This window comes from Melospiza melodia, chromosome 14, assembly GCF_035770615.1.
Source record: "Melospiza melodia melodia isolate bMelMel2 chromosome 14, bMelMel2.pri, whole genome shotgun sequence".
Taxonomy (NCBI): Eukaryota; Metazoa; Chordata; class Aves; order Passeriformes; family Passerellidae; genus Melospiza; species Melospiza melodia.
In genome coordinates, this window is record NC_086207.1 from 13976190 (window position 1) to 13995946 (window position 19757).

The 19757-nt window shown below is 51.0% G+C and overlaps 3 protein-coding genes across 4 annotated transcripts in view; 1 reads left to right on the forward strand and 2 right to left on the reverse strand.

Moving 5' to 3' along the window:
* Positions 1 to 3832, reverse strand: part of MGAT4B (alpha-1,3-mannosyl-glycoprotein 4-beta-N-acetylglucosaminyltransferase B) — a 50407-nt gene extending 46575 nt beyond the window's left edge. Inside the window, exon 1 of the mRNA XM_063168811.1 lies at positions 3714 to 3832. Within this exon, the coding sequence (XP_063024881.1) occupies positions 3714 to 3810 (97 nt within the window). The 5' untranslated portion in view covers positions 3811 to 3832. The remainder of the gene's footprint in view (positions 1 to 3713) is intronic.
* Positions 3833 to 10455: 6623 nt separating this feature from the next.
* Positions 10456 to 14812, forward strand: SQSTM1 (sequestosome 1). 2 transcript variants are annotated; one of them, XM_063168815.1, is made up of 8 exons: positions 10456 to 10700; positions 10843 to 10938; positions 11732 to 11961; positions 12070 to 12226; positions 12696 to 12785; positions 13213 to 13457; positions 13683 to 13890; positions 14501 to 14812. In XM_063168815.1, exons 1-8 carry the CDS (start codon positions 10523 to 10525, stop codon positions 14656 to 14658), a joined length of 1362 nt encoding a protein of 453 aa, XP_063024885.1. In that variant the 5' UTR covers positions 10456 to 10522; the 3' UTR covers positions 14659 to 14812. The 2 variants fall into 2 exon arrangements, with proteins under 2 accessions (XP_063024885.1, XP_063024886.1); XM_063168816.1 differs by lacking the exon at positions 12696 to 12785.
* A 474-nt stretch (positions 14813 to 15286) lies between these two features.
* Positions 15287 to 18620, reverse strand: MRNIP (MRN complex interacting protein). Its single transcript, XM_063168817.1, has 7 exons — positions 18558 to 18620; positions 18356 to 18415; positions 18117 to 18214; positions 16864 to 16933; positions 16472 to 16605; positions 16125 to 16227; positions 15287 to 15946 (listed from the first exon to the last, which is right to left on the reverse strand). The coding sequence occupies exons 1-7, from the start codon at positions 18615 to 18617 to the stop codon at positions 15392 to 15394; spliced, it is 1080 nt and encodes a 359-aa protein (XP_063024887.1). The 5' UTR covers positions 18618 to 18620; the 3' UTR covers positions 15287 to 15391.
* Positions 18621 to 19757: the final 1137 nt, after the last annotated feature.

The window sequence follows — 19757 nt, forward strand, 5'->3', positions numbered from 1 at the left end:
ATTTGAGGCTGCCCTTCTCTTCCCACTCCAGCAGACTATTTCAAACCCCATTTATAATTGGAAAGAGGCAGCGTCTGTTTTTGCAGACCATGAGGTCAAAACTTTACTAATAACCACAGCAGAGCGCAACACCATTAGCAGGTAAACAAGCCCTGAGCTGGTCTCGGAAAAGCAGCTCTAGAGATGGTTTGTTCTGGCTTTTTTTCTTTCAATTAATTGTTTTGTCCTCCCAACACAGAGTGGGAAGACAAGCAGACTCTGCAATGCCTTACATTTTAATATCATATTATTCCCCACTAGAGGCAACGCGGACACCTTGCCAGACTTCCCCAGAACTCAACGACATCAGCAATTCAGGAGCACTGGGAATTGTCTCCAGTCACTCACAGGGCACGACTGATGTCACAGAACTGGCAAACACAAAGCCTATCTTTGAAAAATACAGGTATGGGAATAAGGAGGCAGGAATTTATAGAATAATCAGCTTAACTTCACTTGAAATGCTTAGAAGACAAGGAGAACTTCAGCAAGAGATAACCTTTGTTCATCAAGAACAAATCACATCAAATCTGTCATATTTCTTCCTGTGACAGGGTGTCAGGACTTGCAGGAAGGGGAGAAGAAACAAAGATTTCAGAGACCTCTGAAATGTCTGATGGGACATGCCCATAACACAGCCAGGGATGCAGGGACTGGCCTGAGCTGCCCAAAGGTGGGACCACCACTGCTGGGAAGACCAGCTGTGAACGGGGCACTGCTCTTTGAGCACTGACTGGGGGGGCTCTACTGAAGCATTTTCCAGTGGAACTCATCCCAGATCCAACACCAATTGGTGTTTGCATCCACAACTTGGCTGATGGCAGAGAAAACAGGCTAACTGCCCTGGAAGGCTACACCAAGACGAGAGGGACTGCTGGAATGGAGGAGGACAAGATCAGAATTCAAAACAATCCTGATAATTTAGAAGTTCAGTCTGGAAAAAAAAAAAAAAGACTCAGTTCAAGAAGGACAAGCGTGAGGTAATGCAATTTGGTAAGAATAATTAACCAGGCAAACACAAGATAAGGAATAAAAAGCAGGACAACATCTGGAGAGGAATAGTTGAAGGGTTGATGGGATGAAAAAATAAACATGAGTCACCTATGGCAAAAGTGAAAAGCACACACTGTGGGATGTATAAACAGGATCATTGTTTGTAAAACGTATGAAGTAACACTGACTCTTCTGAGCAAAAACACAGCAGCAACTTCAGCCCTTTATCCCAGGTTAAGCATCACCCCTCACCAAGGATGATGGTCCAGAAGAGAATAACAAGAGCAACTGCAGAGCAAGAATGACCTAAAAAAGAGTGATCAAAGGAACCAGTGTGGTTTAATCTGTATTAGTAAGGGAAACAGTAGCAACTTCCAAATATCTACTGGCCTGCTGCAAAGAAGGATAGAAGGAACTTTTCTGCCTGTTCCCAACAGATGGAAAAAAAGAAGAGCAATCCTGAAACTAAACTGAAGAAAAAGACATTTCTGTACAAATCATAAGAAAAACCTAATATGAGGGCTGCTAAATGTCAAACAGATTGTCTGGGGAGCTTAGGAGTCCCTGTCAGTGAAGGTTTTTAAGAACAAACACGACAAACATCTGTCAGGAAGGGGTTGGTTATCAGCAATGCTGCAGAGGGCAGGAGATGGACTCAATGACCTCTCAAGGTCTTCTCCAGCTCTGTACTGAAGAAGGGCCTGATAGGTAAATGTCCACAATAGCTGGAAACCTGCTGTGCTGACAGCCCCCCGTGCTGGCCTGACCTGCTGTGGCCACCACAGCTGACAATCTGTTGCTGCCAGAGGAACACGCACATCCCAGAGAGGGACAGGGACAGGGGTACCCGGGGGGCTGCTCTGCCACTTGCATGAGCCACAGGGAAAAGCTGCTTGTTAAAAAATAAAAGTGTGTCAAAGGACAACACAGCCCAGACAGCACAGAATGCCTGGTGGGGTTGGCCACCCTGCTTCTGGAAGCAGGAGGGGCTGCTCGGAGCCCACACAGCACTGCACGCCGCTTTTGCTTTATTTATGAGAGGAAGCTGCAAGCAAAGCCTCTGCTCAGTGGTAACTACAGGGCAGTTCTCAGAGCATTCCTCTGCCCCTGCACAACTACTGTGGTCTAGCACACTTGTCTGAAAGCAGCACACAAGAGCAACACCTGACTATGCAAACATTTTGGCCAGTGATAAATAAACGTTTTGGCCAGTGGTGATAAAAATATCACCAGCAGAAGCGAAGCAATCTACTGGTACAGAAGCAGCACCCCGGCATTGCAAACGCCCACCACACAAACCTCTGCAGGAGGCAGCTCTGGCGGGATTTAAATCACCTTAGCAGCACAATAGGAAAGCCTTCAGTGATGAATGAGGCAGAGGAAGCCAAGCAGCCACCTGTCAGACACCTGCAGCTGCCAGGACAAAATCCCAGGCACTTCGAGCCTGCTGCCAGGGAAGGGGCTGGGTGGGTTCATGTCATCCTGCCCATCAGAGCCAAAAAACCTTCCCCAAGAGCTGCCCCAGCCCTGATGCTGGCCTTGCACTATATGCAAACTGCACCTTGTGATGGTGCATGGTGTGCCACAGGATTGCAAATCCACCAAGTCACAGCTTCTGCTCAGCAGAAGCTGCTTCTCACCTGTGGCAGGGAGAGATGCTTCCATAGCAATGGGAGGAGAGAGACAAGGCCAGCCTGGTCAGACCACACACCTTTAATGACCTCTAAAAGTGCAGGAACTGGAAGAGCTGAGCAACTACCACAGGTGTAGGAGGTTACACACTCATACACAGTACAGAGACACAGTTCAGAAGCGACTGTCAGAATTGTCCTCCAGGCTAGACTAAGTCCAGTGCACTGTTTGAGTGAGAGACTGGGTGGAGAAAAGCAACTATTGTGTTGTCAGGAAAACCAGCAGCAAGCATCTCTGTAACACCTGCACAGGATTCCCCCGCAGCCTCGGCGGGACAGGGCCCTGCACCTCTGCTCTGCAGCTGCCTTCTCAGTGCAAAGCCAGCACCAATACTCGTGTGCTGAAGCCACAGCTGTCACACCTGTCCCACATCCACTGAAGTTGCCAGACTCAGCATCGAGCCACAAGAGACGCATGCAGAGAAGGCAGAGATGCCCAAATCTCCCCTCACCAGTTTGCCCAAAGAAGCCCCAACATTTGAGAGCTCCCTGCAGTTGCTGGCACTACCACGCAGATTTAACTCACCTGCCTCCCATTGCCCATGAAGGTTTTGGCCATAAACACGCGGTGCAAAGAAGCACATCACCAAAGCCAAGCCAAGCGCTTGGCTTGCACAACAGCCCGCCCATCACCCCAGAGCCCCCTGACCGTCCGTGGGCACCCCTGGACGAGCAGAGACCCCCGGCTGGGGCACCTCCCGCCCAGCTGGGCACGGGCAGTCGCTCCAGGGGTTCCACAGGTGACGGTCCCGTGGGGACCAGGGGGTACCGCGGGGCCAGGGGGGCACAGGATCCCGCCGAGTCCGCACCCGCGGGGCTCCAGCAGGATCCTGCCCTTAGGGATCCCCCAGCTCCCGCAGGATGCTCACCGGGGCTGGATCCCAACGCACCCCCGGGTCCAGCCGGGGCCGACTCGCGGAGTCCCCACGCCCCCTCCCCGGCGGCGAGGCGGCGGCCGGGTCCCCGCGGAGGCGGCCGAGCCCCCCTTACCTTTGTGCCCGCCGAAGGCGCCGTACCAGGAGAGCGAGAGCAGCGCGCACAGGCAGCCGAGCAGCAGCGTGAGCGCCGTGCCGCTGCGGAGCCTCATCGCCTCCTCGCCGGCGGGGGCGGCCGCATGTCCCGGGCGCGGCGCGGCCTCGGCGGCCCCGGCGAAGCGGAGCGGGAGCGAACCGAGAGCGGGAGCGGAGCCGAGAGCGGGAGCGGAGCGGGAGCGGAGCGGGGCGCACCGCCCGCACCGCCCGCACGCAGCGCCCGCGCCGGGCCCGCCGGGCGGGCGGGGCGGGGCCGGGCGGGGCCGAGGGCGGGGCCGAAGGGCGGGGCCGAGGGCGGGGCGGCAGCGAGTGAAGGGCGCCCTCGTGCGGGGGAATGCGGGACTGCAGAGGGGCGGGGTGAGTGAGTGGGAGAGGGAGTGAGTGCGAGTGTGACCGAGTGCAGGTGAGTGTGCCCGGGTGTGCACGAGTGTGCCCGGGTGTGCAAGAGTGCGCCCGGATGTGAAAGAGTTTGCCCGGCTGTGCAAGAGTGCGCCCGGGTGTGCGTGGGTGTTGCCGGCTGCGCCCGAGTGTGTGTGCATGGCTGTATCCACCTGTGTGTCGCTCTGTGTCCGTATGTCTCTCTCTGTGTGTCCGTATGTCTGTCTGTGTCGCTCACACGCCCCCAGGTCCGTCTGTCTGCAGAGTGTGGGCTGTGCCCGTTCCCGTGGCTGTGCCAGGGTGCTGCACACCCCCGCACAGCCCTGCCCGTGAACCCCGGGAGTGTCCCGGTCCCTGCGGTGTCACGGGTGGTGCCCCCTTGTGCTCACCCTGTGCTCAGGGATGTCCCCACGGGCTGTGCTCACCCCTTTGCACAGGGATGTCCCTGTGCTGTGCTCAGCTGGGGTGCAGGATGAGGAGCCATGCAGAGCATCCTCGCTGCCATTCCCACAGAAGTGTTTCATCTTGGCGAAGGAAACAGCATCCAATGTGTATTGAGAGAAAATCAATGCCAGAACAGATCACAAACGGAAGCTGCTGCCTGGAAGGACGCTATCCCTCTCCCAAAGCACCCGGCATTCAGGGGTTATGACCTCAAGCTGCCTGGGTGAAGGACGGAAGAAATCAGATCACAAAATTATTTTGCTTCTGTTTTCTTCTGTTAATAGGTCCAGCTTATTTCATTATTGACTGTACTGCGAGGTCAGGCTCCACAGGCATTTATTTGCCTTCATCATCTGAACGTGTTTCGGTGAGTGGGCACGAGGTCAGGCAGCTCAGGTGCCCTGTACATGGGTACATAATTCCTGAACCAGCTGTCATCTCCCATTCCCCAGAGCTCTTTTAGCAAGTAAATATTTCTCTGACATGTAAACATTGTAGGACTGGCTTGCAGTGACCAAAGTCTGCTGCTTGAAATGTCCGGATCAGTGAGGGTGCAGTGCACAGCGAGGCTGTGCCGGCGCTCGGCAATGCTCGGACGCCGCCCCGGAGCCATCCCGGGTGAGAGGCGGGGAGGAGCTGGGAGCCAGCTGCTCCCAGAAACACTGCAGCGGACATGGGAATTCTCCTGAAGAGGAAAATCTGCCAAATGGGTCCTCAGACATCCACCCTGTTTCCTTCCGGGAAGGTGAGCAAGAGTGTGCCCAGGTGTGCCTGGGTGTGCAAGAGTGTGCCCGGGTGTGCCTGAGTGTGCCCGGGTGTGCAAGAGTGTGCCTGAGTGTGCCCGGGTGTGCAGCTGCTCCCAGCAACACTGCAGCAGACATGGGAATTCTCCTGAACAGGAAAATCTGCCAAAAGGGTCCTCAGGCATCCACTCTGTTTCCTTCTGGGAAGGTGAGCAGTGAAGGGAGCCCAGCACTCAGGAAGGGGCAGGGGCCGCCTCGAGGTGCTCTGGGTGCCTCCTTTAGGAGGAAAAGCACAGGTCACCCATTGCAGTCCTGCCTAAATGCATCCTTAGAATATCCTTCAGTTCATGAAATAAAGCACGTTTTTCAAATCTTGAAATGGCCTCTGCCGGTGGTTCGAAAATCCGGGAAGCAAATCGGCAGAGGGAGCCCTTTGGACGGCATCAAAAGTTTGCTCCCTCCTCTGCCAGAGCCAGGGAGGAGCTACAGGGCCGAGCACAAACCACATCCCCGAGCAGGGAAATGCCCTGGGCAGGGAAGTACCCCGAGCAGAACCCTCGGGAACGCTGAAAAAACCCCTTGGGGCGGGACCTGGACCTGTGCATCCTGACCCGGATTTTACAAAGCGTTGCCCAAGCAACCTCCATCAGAGCGTGAGCCAGCAGCAGCTCCACGGGAATTAATGGCAGCCTCGCCCCCAAAGGTGACAGACAAGTAAGAGCTGCTGGTGGGGAAACGTTGTACTCCATTAAATGTTGGCTGTTTATTTTCAGAGGTGCAAAATATTCCCACTACTCAGAATATGTGGTATGTCTGCAGTGGAAGAGAAGAGAGGAACATTAATAATTTCTCCAAGACAATTAATTAGACTCTTTCCCAAGGATAAAGTTTAATCTAATTTCTGCTGTTATACTTTGTCTTCATAAAAGTCTGAAGAAATTAATGAGCTTTATAGCACCCACTCATGACAAAAACCTTGGGTTCTCTTGAAAAAATGAGGGACCAAACTAAATTGTAGCACCTGCCATTTTTCTCTCAGATCTGCAAAGGTCTCTTTTATTCTTGATGTCCATTCCTCTTTCCCAGTTTTGTCTTTTATTCTGTTTTTAAAGTTTTGAGCAAATTTTGAGCAAGTTCTAAACTTTGGTCCTTTTGCAGTGCAAAGATTAAAATGTGAACTGCAGAGAAGAAAACCCCCAGCAAATGGCAAATACAGAGAAAAGGGGTTGTTTTTTTAAGGTGTTTCATGATCTTTGTACAGCTGATGTTGGCAATGCTGAGCATGCTGCAGAAATGAGAGGCCTTCATGGGAAACACTCCCATAGCAATCCACAGGTCCTGAGGCCATTACAAAAATTAGAAAGAGAAAACATTTATTAGGTCTAGGTATAAAATGTAATCCAGATTTATAGCTGATTTTATCTAGTGCTCTAAAGAGCTTGGCTCTGGAGTTTGGCCCACCTTTAGATTTGATCCTTCCCAGGCTGCTTTACGCAAGATACAAAATAATTTCATTTTCTATGTGTTTTATAGGCTGCTGTGTTCAAACATCACGATGGCTTGCTTCACTGCCATATATATATATAATGTTTCCAAATAGAAATGTTTCCAAATCTCCTTAACCACGAGAGAGGAAAATGACAACAGGGTGCTTTACCTTCAAAGTTTTGACATATTGATGCTTTAACTCAGGGCAAAAGCTACAAGTCAGATTCTCAAAGCAGCACTTGCCCCAAGCAATTCATGTAGGTTGCAAAAAACTTTCTCACCCCCAGGAACATAAAATCCTTATGAAGCTGCATGACACCCCTAAGTGTGCTTGTATTTTGTGCCTGCTCTCCACCCATTCTTCCTATCTGCTCCTGTGACTCAGTGAAAAAACTGTGCCAGAGTTTTCTGCCTTTAACAACAGTTCCACACCACAGCAGCGAGGAGCTGAGCCTGTGTAAACACCTGACGTGGCACAGCCAAACTTCAGGAAAGCTCAGCCTCAAAAATGAGACAGCAAAAAACTCCCTGCTCAGCTTTCTGCTCTGCCTGTGCCAATGAGGAAGGAGGGTTCTGCTTCCGAGGCATGAACAGGCTTTTCACTGGGCTAGAGGAGGAAAGCAGAGGTCATGGGACCGGGCTGAGTCACCGGTGTCTGACCCAATGTCTCTGGAAAGTCCTGCACCTCTCCAGAAGCCTCTGGAAGGAGTGTGTGGGATTGCTGTGTGTGGATTGGGCACTTGGTGCAGCCCAGAGAGCCGTGCATGGTCCCTCCATCCCCACACACTGTCCTGCCAGAGCCGGGGGACACAGGGGCCAAACCCTCCCCTCCTCACCAGGAGCGCAGGGACAGTGCTGGGAGCCTCAGGATGGAGCAATGATTTGGGGGAAAATTTCCTCTGGAAAATTTCCCCATCAGCCTCTGCTGTGGTTAGCAAGGAAAAGATTGGACATTTCCCCTCCTCCACCTCCTCCACCCCACCTTCTTCCCCCCCAAGGCTTTATTGCAAACATAAGAAGTTTGGACAGAAGGAGTATTTCTGCTAGTTGTGCCCTCAGAACAAAAACCTCACCAAATATTTTTAAAACATTTCCCAGCAGAAGTGGGTGTAGAGAGAAAGCAGAGCACTGAAGGAATGCTAATTGCTCCTTTTTAAGCCTTTCCTCTCTAACTTGAATTTTTAAACTCCAACAGCTTTTTTCCTTGTTCCCTTTGCTGTTCCTTTGCTACATCCATCTGTGAAGCTGACTGCTCAGCACCCCGGGCCAACAAGGCACTTTTTTGGGCAGGGGGTTGCTGTGCTGCTGTGGGGTTCCTAAGGAATCATAAGAAAATATCCACACAGCCACTGCTTCATGCTGAGAATCCCAAAATCCAGATCCACTTACAGACAGAAGGGAAAACTTCTCAAGTGGATGTGGGAACAGAGCACAGCTCCTCACATGGCTTCTCCAGGGGGCTGAGGAACCGGGCAGGGGCCGGGGGTAATGGGGAGAGCGAGGTCTGAGCTGGGGAAGGGCTTGCTGGGAGGAAATCCCCGACCTCGAGGAGGAGGAGGAGACTCACTGAGTCACCCCCGTCCCGTGATCGGTGAGGTAAGCCAACAACAGACCGGTGAAAGCCTGTTTGCCTTATTTTTTGTAAAAGTGCATGATGTCACACCCTGAAGGCTGAGCGTGACTCAGCATGTCCCACCAGGAGAATGGATTGAAGTGGACACAGGGGAAAACTCACATTTCTGATTTTACTTTAGTGCATTGCTTGATAAATGCAACCATCAATTAGCCTGGAAACAGAACTGATGTCAAAAGACACAGCAACTTGAGGACAACCCCCTGTGCCTCAAACACAGGCAGGGATGGAGAAGGGAATAGGAATTGGAGCTGTCTGGGACAGCGTGGAACCTAAGGAATGGATGTGCTGGAGCTGGGTCTCAACATTCAGTCTCTGGCTTTATGAATGGGATGAAGGTGACCCTCGGGGTCCTCAGAAGCAGGGCATGAGGTGGGCATGCTGGAGGTGCTGCTTGGTGAGGCACATCCAACACTGCCAGAGTGTCCTGTACTGCATCTCCTACTTCTCCTGGTGCCACATCAGATTTTATGGAGAAAAAACATAAACCAACAATGTCAACTCATCAGCTTTCACTGACATTTTCAGACATAAGGGTACATACTGCAAACAGGCAAAAGGGAAGGTGAACACCATATGGCTTTGCTGCCTACCCAAACTTTTCAGTATTTCCTGGTGTAAAAGCTGCTGAATCATTTTCTACACAGCATCATCCATGCTTGCACCTGAGTCTGCTGGTGTTTAAACTTTAACCCACTGCTTTACAGTGGAAATATTAGCCATGTCATACCTGGAAATTGAATTTTCTAGAAAGTATTTTAACTTGAATGGGGCAAACTTTTCCACTGTAAATACTATTTTCCAGGAAAGTGTTGCAATTTCAACATTGCCACACATATACCAAAAATGTCTTTACATGAAAAGCCAAGAGTTTTAGCATGTATACTTTAGGTCAAGAAATAAACTACCTTCCCATCGTGGAAATTAAAATTTATGCTTCTCTTGATTACTAAAGATGATAAATCATGACACAGTTTCTCCTAAGTTCTCAATATCTTAAACTAAGAAATACAGCACCGAGAGTCAGAGTGGTCAGGCCCTTGGGTGAGAAGAAATTAACACCAACAAGGAACCTAATAATCATTGATCCATCATTATTTAATTATGCTTGGACAGCACAGACGGTGTGTTCTGCCAGCTGAACCCTCCCGTGGCTGGATTAAGATGCCTGTCAACTGTATCTGATCTGCAAAAAAATACTGCTGCCAACCAGCTTGGAAAGGCCACAGCACATCCTCCTTAATGTCAGTTGTGTTTACACCAGTGACCTTATTTTTAGTGCCCCTGTTCCGAAACACGGGGCTCGGGGAAGAGTTATTCATTCCTGTCATGCTCGGCATGCAAACCCCTCTGGTGGGTGCTGCACGAGCGGGGCTGGTGCGTGGCTCCCACCTCTGCTCCTTGGCCAAGCATGCCCTGCTTGCCATGATAGCAGGGACAGGCAGGACTGGGATGGCCAAGGGGAACTGGCCCTGCTTGCCATGATAGCAGGGACAGGCAGGACTGGGATGGCCAAGGGGAACTGGCCCTGCTTGCCACGATGGCAGGGACAGGCAGGACCGGGATGGCCAAGCCGTGGTGGCACATGGATGCCGGTGGCCGCTGCCGAGCGTTGACGGGGCCAGCGCAGCCCAGCGCTGCCCGTGGTGTGGTGTTGCCCCACCGGAGTGTCTTGGCGCCCACCCAGGAGGTCCCTGTGTCACACCCCCTCCCCGCCCAGGCCCCGCTGGTGCTTTGGAGACCACAGCAACCCCGCGCCGCCAAACGCGAACCCGGGGCCGAGCAGGACAGGGAGCAGACACAAGGGGCATTTGCCGTATCCACAGGTTTTCCTGGCTGCAGGAAAAAGTGCCTTGAGCGCTTTCCCGTCCGCCCTGGACGGTGACGGAGCAGGACGCGAACGGGGACCGGGCCCGGGGCGGAGCCGCGGCCGGAGCGAAGGGGACGCGCTCTGCTGGGGGCGCGGCCTGCGCCGTGCGCTATAAAACCGCAGCCGCCGAGGCGCTGTCGCTGCTGCTCACTCCGCCCTGCGTGTCTGTGTGTGTCCCGGCTCCCGGCCGCAATTCCTGCTGCGCCACAGCCATGGCGGCGCTGACGGTGAAAGCCTACCTGCTGGGCAAGGAGGAGACGGCCCGCGAGATCCGCCGCTTCACCCTGCCGCCGCCCGCTCGCTACCGGGCCATCTACGACCGCGTCGCCGAGCTCTTCCAGGGGCTGCTGCGGGCCGGGCCGCCGCCCGCCTTCCGCATGCACTACAAGGGTGAGCGGGGCTCGGGCCGCTGCTGGGGCCGGGCCCGGGGGTGCCCCGGGGATGGTAGATATCGGGGCGCGGGGCTTTGGGTACCCCGTTACCCCCCGTGACACCCGACCAGGCCCCTCATCCTGTGCTTCGCCCTTTCCAGATGAGGACGGGGACCTGATCGCTTTTTCCTCCGACGAGGAGCTGGAGCTGGCGATGCCCTACGTGCGGGATGGCGTATTCCGTGTTTATATCAAAGGTACGGACGGCACGGCGGGGCTCGGCTGAGCGCTGAGCGCCTCCTGGCAGCGCTCCTAAAAGCGGGCGAGCCAGCCCAGCCCTGGCCCTTCCCCGTGTCCTCGAGGGCCTGGTGGAAACTGCGGCCTCTGCGGGGGAGGTTAAATAAAGGGCAGTGTAATATGACAGAACATGAATTTGAGGTGGGATAAACAAGCCACAGGTTTCCTCCTAGCCCTATCAGCTGGCCCAGTGCGAAGCTCTGTTGTCATTCTCGTTCCCTGGATACGCTAAACTGGCATTGATATCCTAATTATTCACAACAACGTCTTAGCCTTAATTCCACTTTCCCAGGGCATAGTTGCTCCCCAGTCCCTTGTGTTCAGGTAGAAGCCGTCAAAGCTTTATCTGCAGTCCATCTAATGAGCCACACCTGTTGTCCCCGTTCTCATGTTAATGCTTCCTGGCATCCGTGTTCCTAACTCCTTCTCCAGAAACATTTTGTTCTTGCAGTGCTTGGGAAGGTAGGATGAGGAGCCAGATGAGGTAGTGCAGTACTAATCTAAAATAAGCATGCCAAGAGATACTTAGGATAAGGTATGCTTGGTTTCAGGAGAAGGTATCTTTGCAAAACCTCTTCGCATGTGGTTTAAGGTCTCTTACATGAGCCTGGCTTAGGTTTGACAGCCAGTAAAAATAAACTGACCTACTAAGTCAGCGCTGCTCTGATGGGCTGTTTGTGCTTCCTCCTCTGCCTGACTTCCAGGCTGTAAATAGTAACCTGATCTTGATGTGAAGTTTCCTTTCCTTAACAGAGAAAAAGGAGTGCAAGCGGGAGCACCGCTCGCAGTGCAGCCAGGAGCCTCCCCGCAACATGGTGCACCCCAACGTCATCTGTGACGGCTGTGAGGGACCTGTGGTGGGCACCAGGTTCAAGTGCAGTGTCTGTCCAGACTATGACCTGTGCAGCACCTGTGAGGGGAAGGGCATCCACAAGGAGCACAACATGGTGATGTTCCAAAGCCCACTGCTTAATCCATTTGAGGTGAGCAAAATCTCTCAGGGGGAACTGATGAGTGAGAGATTCTCCAGATTCAAGTTAGGAGTTTCAGTTGCTCAGAACCCAGTGTGACACGAGTGTCACCCTTTACAGTGGCTTCCCCGAGGACGCTGGCTCCGTAAAATGCGCCATGGAGTTCCACCCTTCCCATGGATGCACTGCTGGGGCTATCCTGGGCCTGCAGCTCCCTGCCCGAACTCGGAGCAAGGTGAAGCCACCACTGCTGGTCCCAGTGCACCTGCTGCTGAAGGTGAGAGGAGATGCCCTGGTAGACAAGGTGGTGGTGGAGCCTCAGACCAGCTGAGGTCCTGCAGGACAGGGTAGAGTCTGGGTGGGAAGACAAACAAAGGAACGAATCTAATTTGCTTGAAATAATTGGCACCTTTCAGCACTAAGTGTGATTACTTTAAGGTGTGCTTGGGTCTGTGCAGTCAATGAGGATGCAGATAAAGTATCTGGAACCCAACCAAGCCGAGCTGTTAGGTCAAGCATGTCACTATTCTACTCCAGATCTGCCTTTCAGCATGGGTAATGAGCCATAACAATGCTAATGCTGGCTTTCTTCTACAGAGGTAGCTCAGTTAGTTTTTCTCTGTAGTGCTTTGTTCTGTAATGTATGTGAGTGACAGGAATGAGCACTAAGCTCCTGTGGGGACACACCCTCTGCAGGTGCCCTTTCCCTCAGAGCTTGTGTGTGCTAACAGAAATTGTTTTTCTAGAAGCTTCTACTAACAGCCAGCCTCAGGACCCCAATGTCACCTTCCTAAAGAATGTTGGGGAGAGTGTTGCAGCTTTTCTGAGTCCCCTGGGTAAGTGACCTACAGTTTGTTACCAGTCCCTGAGACTGGCTTACAGGTCTGTTTGGCAGGAGCAGCAGTCAGTTGTTGTGACACTACCTCCTGTGTCCTAAGCCTCAAAGGCTTAATTTACACTTGGATACTAATATTGCTTAGGCTTAGAACAGCCACTCAGTACCTTCTCTTTTAGAAAAAATGAGGAGAGATTTCATTTATTTGTCAGCACTGTAACACTAACTTCAAGTCAGTGGTGACTCTGGATTTTGCCTGGTTTATGTGGACATATTATTAAAGAAGGCTATGCATTTTAATTCCTGCATGTTACATGGCAGACTGTAGGACGACAGAAACTTTAAGAGTGTAGAGCAGGATTGATCCATTTAGGACTGTGCTTTGGAAAAACCTCTTAAGACTTTGTCTACCTCAAATGCTTTTCTAGGTATTGAAGTTGATATTGATGTGGAACATGGAGGACAGAGAAGCAAAGTGACTCCCACTTCTGCCAACCAAGAGAAGACCAATGCTGAGGCAACCAGCAGTGCTCCAACCCAGAATGTTCAGACCAAAGCAGACTGGAATAACACAGAGTCTGCTGCACAAGTAAATGTCATTGCAGAACAGATGCAAGACATGGTGGTAGATCCTGTGCCCACACAAATGGAAGATGGCAGCTTCCACTCCCAGGTACATGAATTACAACAATAATTGAATACAATCACTTAGCATGTACTGTGGGAGTGAATATTAAGATGAGAGCAGATTAAGTGATACACAGCACCTTTGCAGATTTACAGCAAAAGTGGTGGGACTTCTTGTGGATGTAATTCTTTACATTAAAGGCAAATAGTAGGAATGTGCATACTGCCTGGAAAGCACTACAGCACCTGGACCCTTTTTTTTCCATTCTAGGAACACAGTGAGTCTAGCAGTTCATCAGGGGGAGAGGAGGACTGGACCCACTTATCGTCCAAAGAAGTGGATCCTTCCACAGGTGAACTGCAGTCTCTGCAGATGCCAGACACAGACGGTCCCAGCTCCCTGGATGTGCCTCGGGATCCTCCCCAGCCAGGCCCTACAGGACTGCGAGAAGCTGCTCTCTACCCACACCTGCCCCCAGGTAGGAGAGTGGGGGCAGCTTTCAGAGCTAAGAGTAACTCTGCCTTGGGAACTGCCAACTTGGCCTGACACAAGCAGACTTGTTCTAGAGGTGGTAAAAACAAAGGTTGTGTAAGATAGAGCTAAACCTGTCCCTGACTTGAGCAGGTTTGGCAGCTCTTGCACCCTGTTGGAGATGATCAGGTGGTTCCTCTCTTGAATGTGGGCTGCTAAGTCTCAGCCAGATATCTGACCTTGGGCTAAAATGCCATTTGAGCCACACAAAATAGGTGCTGTCCTCAATCATGTCCTTGCTGTGTACTGCTCAAGAGAGCCTTTTAATGCAGCATGTGGACCAGTACATCCTGTGGCTTTAGGGCATCACTTTGCTGTGGGAGCCAGTAACAGTATCCAAGGCCCCTCAACTGACATCAGCAGCACCAGAGTCCCACAGCAAGGCCAGCTGAGCCTGACTAAGCACTTTCCCTAGCTCTGATTACGTATTGTTTATCTCAAACATCTGCACTCCTGGGAGACAAAGAAGAGCATGTCTCCTCTCAAAGAGTGCTATTAAAGCCTTGCCTGGTTTTCCAATTACATGAAATAGCTGAACTCTGCTCTTCTCCCCACAGAAGCTGACCCTCGCCTCATCGAGTCTCTGTCCCAGATGCTCTCCATGGGCTTCTCTGATGAGGGTGGATGGCTCACTCGGCTCCTGCAGACCAAGAACTGCGACATTGGGGCAGCACTAGATGCCATCCAGTATTCTAAGCAGCCACCTCACTTGTAGTAGTAACAAAAAGCACTTTTCTAGCTGAAAGCAGATAAGGCAGCACAAGCTATTTTGGTTCATCATTCTTCCTACTCTGGGTTTCTGTCTCATGTTCTTAAGTGCTTGTAGAATGGAGGAAAAATAAATACTACTGCATGTCATGTGTCTGGAACATTTCAGTATCACAGCTAAATTATTTATGGATGGGGCTGAAAAGAAAGTATTTTCATGAGAGCACTGGCATTGTGCCAGTGTCAAACCATGGAGCAGCCCAGGACTGCTTTCTGCACATCTTTGGTGTACACTGAGGGCTGCACTTAGGAAGAGAAATCCAGTGCTTTGCTGGCTCTGGAGCTTGCTTACAGCTCTGGAGGAAAGGGTTGCTATGGGAGATGTCAACAGAGCTGTAGTTCAGGGAAAAAGAGCTGTAGTTTGTAAGGAGGAGTTAATCCCAGAATTTAATTGTACAGGCCAAGAATCCTTAAAGCCTGGGAGCCTTCTCTCCCCAAGCTGACCTAATTCCATTCCTATTTCTAGCTGCTGAGGTTGCTAGACAACCCTGTAACCTGAGAGCAACAGTCTCTTCTCCTTCCTTCCCTTCCCCCCCAAACAACCATCAAGCAAGTAAACAACTTTAATAGTGCAGTTCTCTATGGCTTTGAGTGAAACCACCTTTACTTCAAAACTGTCTCAGTAAATAACACCTCAAATACATTAGAACCAAGAAAGACATGCCAAAGAGGCCTGAACTTCAGAGATCATCATCAAACTCCTCACCTGTACAGAAGAGTTGCTCACAAGAAATGCTGCTCAGCTTTGGTCCAGGGTTAGATTTCACAAGGGTGTTTGGCCTCCCTGTGGCAGCCAAGCAGCACCTTCCTGCAGTGTTCTCTGCAGCAGATCCCACCCTTAACATCTGGTTGTGAGACTCTCTGAGCACATCCTCAACTGAGCACCTGCTGCTGGGCAGTGTTGAGGCCAGATCCTCAGTGCTAGAAACAGACCTTTTGAATTTAAAACCTGTACCCTGAGGCAGAGTTCTTCCAGCCTGTCCCGAGCACCTCCAGGCCCCACCAGCAGCTGTGCTGTCCAGCTGCACACCTCCACTGCCTTCCTGCAGTGCCATGGTCACTGCAGCAGCATTTTCACTAGAGTTGTCAGATGATGAGAGGTATTTTCCCCACTTGGATGGTTTGGTACAAGCAGTTGGGGGCTGTGTATTTTCCTCAGGCACTACAGTCTCACAGACAGCAGGAACCACAGAAGCAGCATCTCCATCAGGCACTGCTACAGAGTATTTCTTGCACTGTAAGAAAGGAGAGAACATTAGCTTTGCCTAAATAAAACCTTTCAGAGTGAAACCCCCAACATGTTTTTTTTTCCTCTCCAGTAATTCATTGGCTTGCTTGGAGAAGAACAGAGAAAGACTCACAAAAATTCAAAATCATGATGATACAAAAGAGCATCTTCTATAGCTAAAATACCTCAGTGGTTTTAACTTTTTTGGCTTGATAGATAAGCTGAGAAACTCCACTTTCTTCTGCGTGCTCTGGAACATTGCTGGAGAGGAAGCGCTTCGGGTGTCTCCTGGCCAAGAGAACCATTCCCAAAGAGGACAGATTAGATCCACTGTGATTCTTTTCACAGACTCTTTTCACAGGAGAGGTTTCATAAAATGGATGGCTTTGTCCCCAAATACCAAAACCCTCAGATTAGGTCATACACTGCAACCTGCACCCAAGCTCAGATCTGAGTTGTGCTCCCTCCCACACCTCCAAATCAAGTGTCACCACTCGGGGGCAGGAATTGCAAAAGCAAGTTCTCTCTGTACCTTTGCTCTCCCACAGTGTTCTTTCTCTGGGAACAAAACTGTTGCCTTTCCAGAGCTGCCTCCTCCTCATCTTCCTGATCCTCACTCTCCTGGTCCAGATATTTACTCCAGCGACTGCCTTCTGTCCTTCCCTCCTACAACACTGGAGAGTTACTAAAACCAGCAAAACATGGGGGTTCTCATTTTTGGTATTGTTACAGGTGCTGAATGCTTAAAATCATGAATCAGTTTAGGATGGCACTCCTGTGTCGTTCCCAGGATTTATCAAATAATTTATCTGATTTGATAGACCATTTCAGCTGTCTGAACCACATAAAGGGGTCGCTGGTTTCACCAGGATTCACCCAGGACAGAATGGGTTTGTATTTACCTCAGCTTTGCAGGGATCTTACCTGCTGGACTGAACTGTCCTCATGCTGTGCTGCTCTATTTTTGCTGTCATTTACAGAGTCTTCTACACACCTAAAATAGAGGTTTAAACTACAATTTCTAGAACACACTCCTGTCTGTTGATTTATAGGCTTCAAATCACCCAGCCATAGCACAAGGGATTGAATAGAAAGCATGGATAGGAACACTGGATAGAAGACATATCAGAAAAAACAGAAAAACTTATGCTAAATGAATGATTTACAAGATACATTGCACAAATACTTGATTAAATCTAGTTACAGGCTCTAGTTAGAGCCCTCCTTGTTGCTATACAAAATTGCAAGTTTGATCTAAAGCCACTAATTATGAAATTATAAATTTTAATTGATCATAATGAGGATATAACAGTGCTCGTTTGCTACAACAGTTTAAACTCACTCATTTTATCCCATGAAAGCAAGGAAAAGGGAAGTTGTTTCATAATGTTTTGAATTTCACAATTCTTTGAGAATAAAAATAGCAACACTTTTTGATAAAGTGAACAATGAGTTTTCTTCCCCAAGCCTAACTGTGAAGCACTGTGTAGTCACAACCAAGTTATATAACTACCCTTGACTGATCTCTGAAAATAACTTTGAGTAAAAAGGAGGCTGGACGAGTTCAAGACCATTTCAAGATTACATGACTTATAAACAGATTCAGAAATGAAATAAACAGGAAGGTGCTACTCAGATTTTCCAGCCCAGCAGGAATTACACTGAAGTGTTTGCTCTGAACAAATCTCTTATCACTAGCAGCAGTGATTACTCAACCGATTCACATTGTGAACTCCCTAAATGCCAACAGTTAGGCAGCAACTTCTTCAAATGGATGTTTTTTGAGGATGTAATGTGTAAAAGGGACATCTCCACAGTCAGCTCATCAAACAGTACATAAGAAAGACCGAATTAAATCAAATATAAAAAACCAACAAACCCAAACTCTGTTGTGTACATATGTACATATGAACAAATAAAGGCCTGACCAACTGTTGATCACCTATAGTTATCTGAAAGAAATCCTTATCTAAAGAAACATGCTGGGACACTAAACCCCAAACATAGAGCTTGTTCCTATGAGGTGAGGCCAAAACCAGCAGGGTCAAGGCTTCTCCACAGGCCAGAAAACCTGGCTGTAACATGCTAGGGTTGGCCAGCAGGCACTGGGCATGTGAAGGTGCAAATCAGCTGCAGCACATCAAAAGCAATGAGCAGGTAAAGGTTAAACACCGTACCAAGGTGTCCAACCAAGCGCCTCCTCTGCTTCACCCTGCAGCAAGTTCAGCTTCTGGACGTGGCGCCTGCACTCCAGGCCCGAGCCCTGCCCATAAACCTGCACAGAATGAATGAGGACAAGGCTGAGGCAGCAGCCAGAGGGGCACAGCACGGGCTGAGGCGACAGCCCAGGTGTCACCGAGGGCCAGGTGTCACCGAGGGCCAGCACCCGCGGCTGAGGGTGCAGGGCTGCCCTCACCTTTTGCACGGCCTGCCGCTGGCCGCACACGCTGCAGCTCCACCGCCCGCTGCGCTTGGCCTGGGAGGGAACAGAGAGGTCGGTCAGGGCCGGGACCCACTGCTCACGTTCCGCCCCGTCCCTCCCATCCCGTCCCGTCCCATCCCGTCCGCCCCGTCCCTCCCATCCCGTCCCGTCCCGTCCCGTCCCGTCCCGTCCCCACCTGCTGCCCCTGGAAGCGGCGGCAGCAGCAACACCTCAGAACCCAGAACCGTGGCGCCATTGCGGTCACGTGACTCCCACAGCGAGCCGCCGGCGCCCCTCAGCGGCGGCACCGGGCAGCGACACCGGGCAGCGACACCGGGCAGCGACACCGGGCAGCGACACCGGGCAGCGACACCGGGCAGGGACACCGGGCAGGGACACCGGGCAGGGACACCAGGCAGGGACACCGGGCAGGGACACCGGGCAGCGACACCAGGCAGGGACACCAGGCAGGGACACCAGGCAGGGACACCGGGCAGCGACACCGGGCAGGGACATCGGGCAGGGACACCGGCACCGCGACGGGCTCTCCCCTCTCACAAACCAAACACATCAGGTCACCGGCCGAGCGCCATTCACAGGACCAGACCCCGCTTTGCGGGGACCGGCTGCCCGGGCGTGACCTTCGTGTCTGCAGCCGCATCGGCACCGGCCAGGTTTGCACCGACCTGGAGATGTGTTGGTCTGTGTCAAAAATAGGTTAGGAACTGTTGTAAAATAGGTGATTATTGTTAAGCATTGTTAGTTTGGTTGTTATATTGTAAAAAAGGGTCGTTATAAGAAATAGGGCACTCAATGTACCGTGTTATACTTCAGTAAAGTGCAGCACCTCCGAGCGAAACCAGCCAGCCTGGACAGAACTGTAAAGGGCGAATCGAGCGCCTTAAACCTTCAGGCGCATGAAGGATGCAAACAGAAACCAACCCAAAGGGGACAAAAAAAACAGGATAAAAAGAGAGCATCTGACCCAGTGAATTTGTGCCGCTCCACCTGGACCATGGGGGCCATCCCTGCTGAGCAGCCCCAGCGCCGGCGCTGCAGCGTCCTCGATGGGAACGCTCCTGCTCGGCCCGCGGGTCCCCGTGCTTTAGACCTGAATGTAATAAATGCTGAAATCACTTTTAGTACCGGGAGTGTGATTCCCGTTTTTAACAGTTTGCATTATGTAAAAAGTCAATCTACAGAGTAATAAGGAAAAGGGGAAAAAAGAATAAGGAAAAAAAGGAAAAAGAAAGGGGGAAAGAGGGCAAAGAAAGGTGGGAAAGGGGAAAAGAAAATAAAGGAATAAACTAGGAAAAAAGTAAAGGGGAGAAAATGGGAAAGGAGAAAAGAGATAATATACAATATGAAGAAAATAAAAATAAATTTAAAAGAAGAA

What these genes read in the sequence shown, in the direction of transcription:
- SQSTM1 (XM_063168815.1), top strand. Translation starts at nt 10,523, where the DNA reads ATGGCGGCGCTGACGGTGAAAGCCTACCTGCTGGGCAAGGAGGAGACG. An exon ending in ATTCCGTGTTTATATCAAAG is followed by an intron (nt 10,939 to 11,731) that starts GTACGGACGGCA and finishes TTTCCTTAACAG; the next exon opens with AGAAAAAGGAGTGCAAGCGG. An exon ending in CTACCCACACCTGCCCCCAG is followed by an intron (nt 13,891 to 14,500) that starts GTAGGAGAGTGG and finishes TTCTCCCCACAG; the next exon opens with AAGCTGACCCTCGCCTCATC.
- MRNIP (XM_063168817.1), bottom strand. Translation starts at nt 18,617, where the DNA reads ATGGCGCCACGGTTCTGGGTTCTGAGGTGTTGCTGCTGCCGCCGCTTC. An exon ending in AGCGGCAGGCCGTGCAAAAG is followed by an intron (nt 18,215 to 18,355) that starts GTGAGGGCAGCC and finishes CATTCTGTGCAG; the next exon opens with GTTTATGGGCAGGGCTCGGG. An exon ending in AAAAAGTTAAAACCACTGAG is followed by an intron (nt 15,947 to 16,124) that starts GTATTTTAGCTA and finishes CCTTTCTTACAG; the next exon opens with TGCAAGAAATACTCTGTAGC.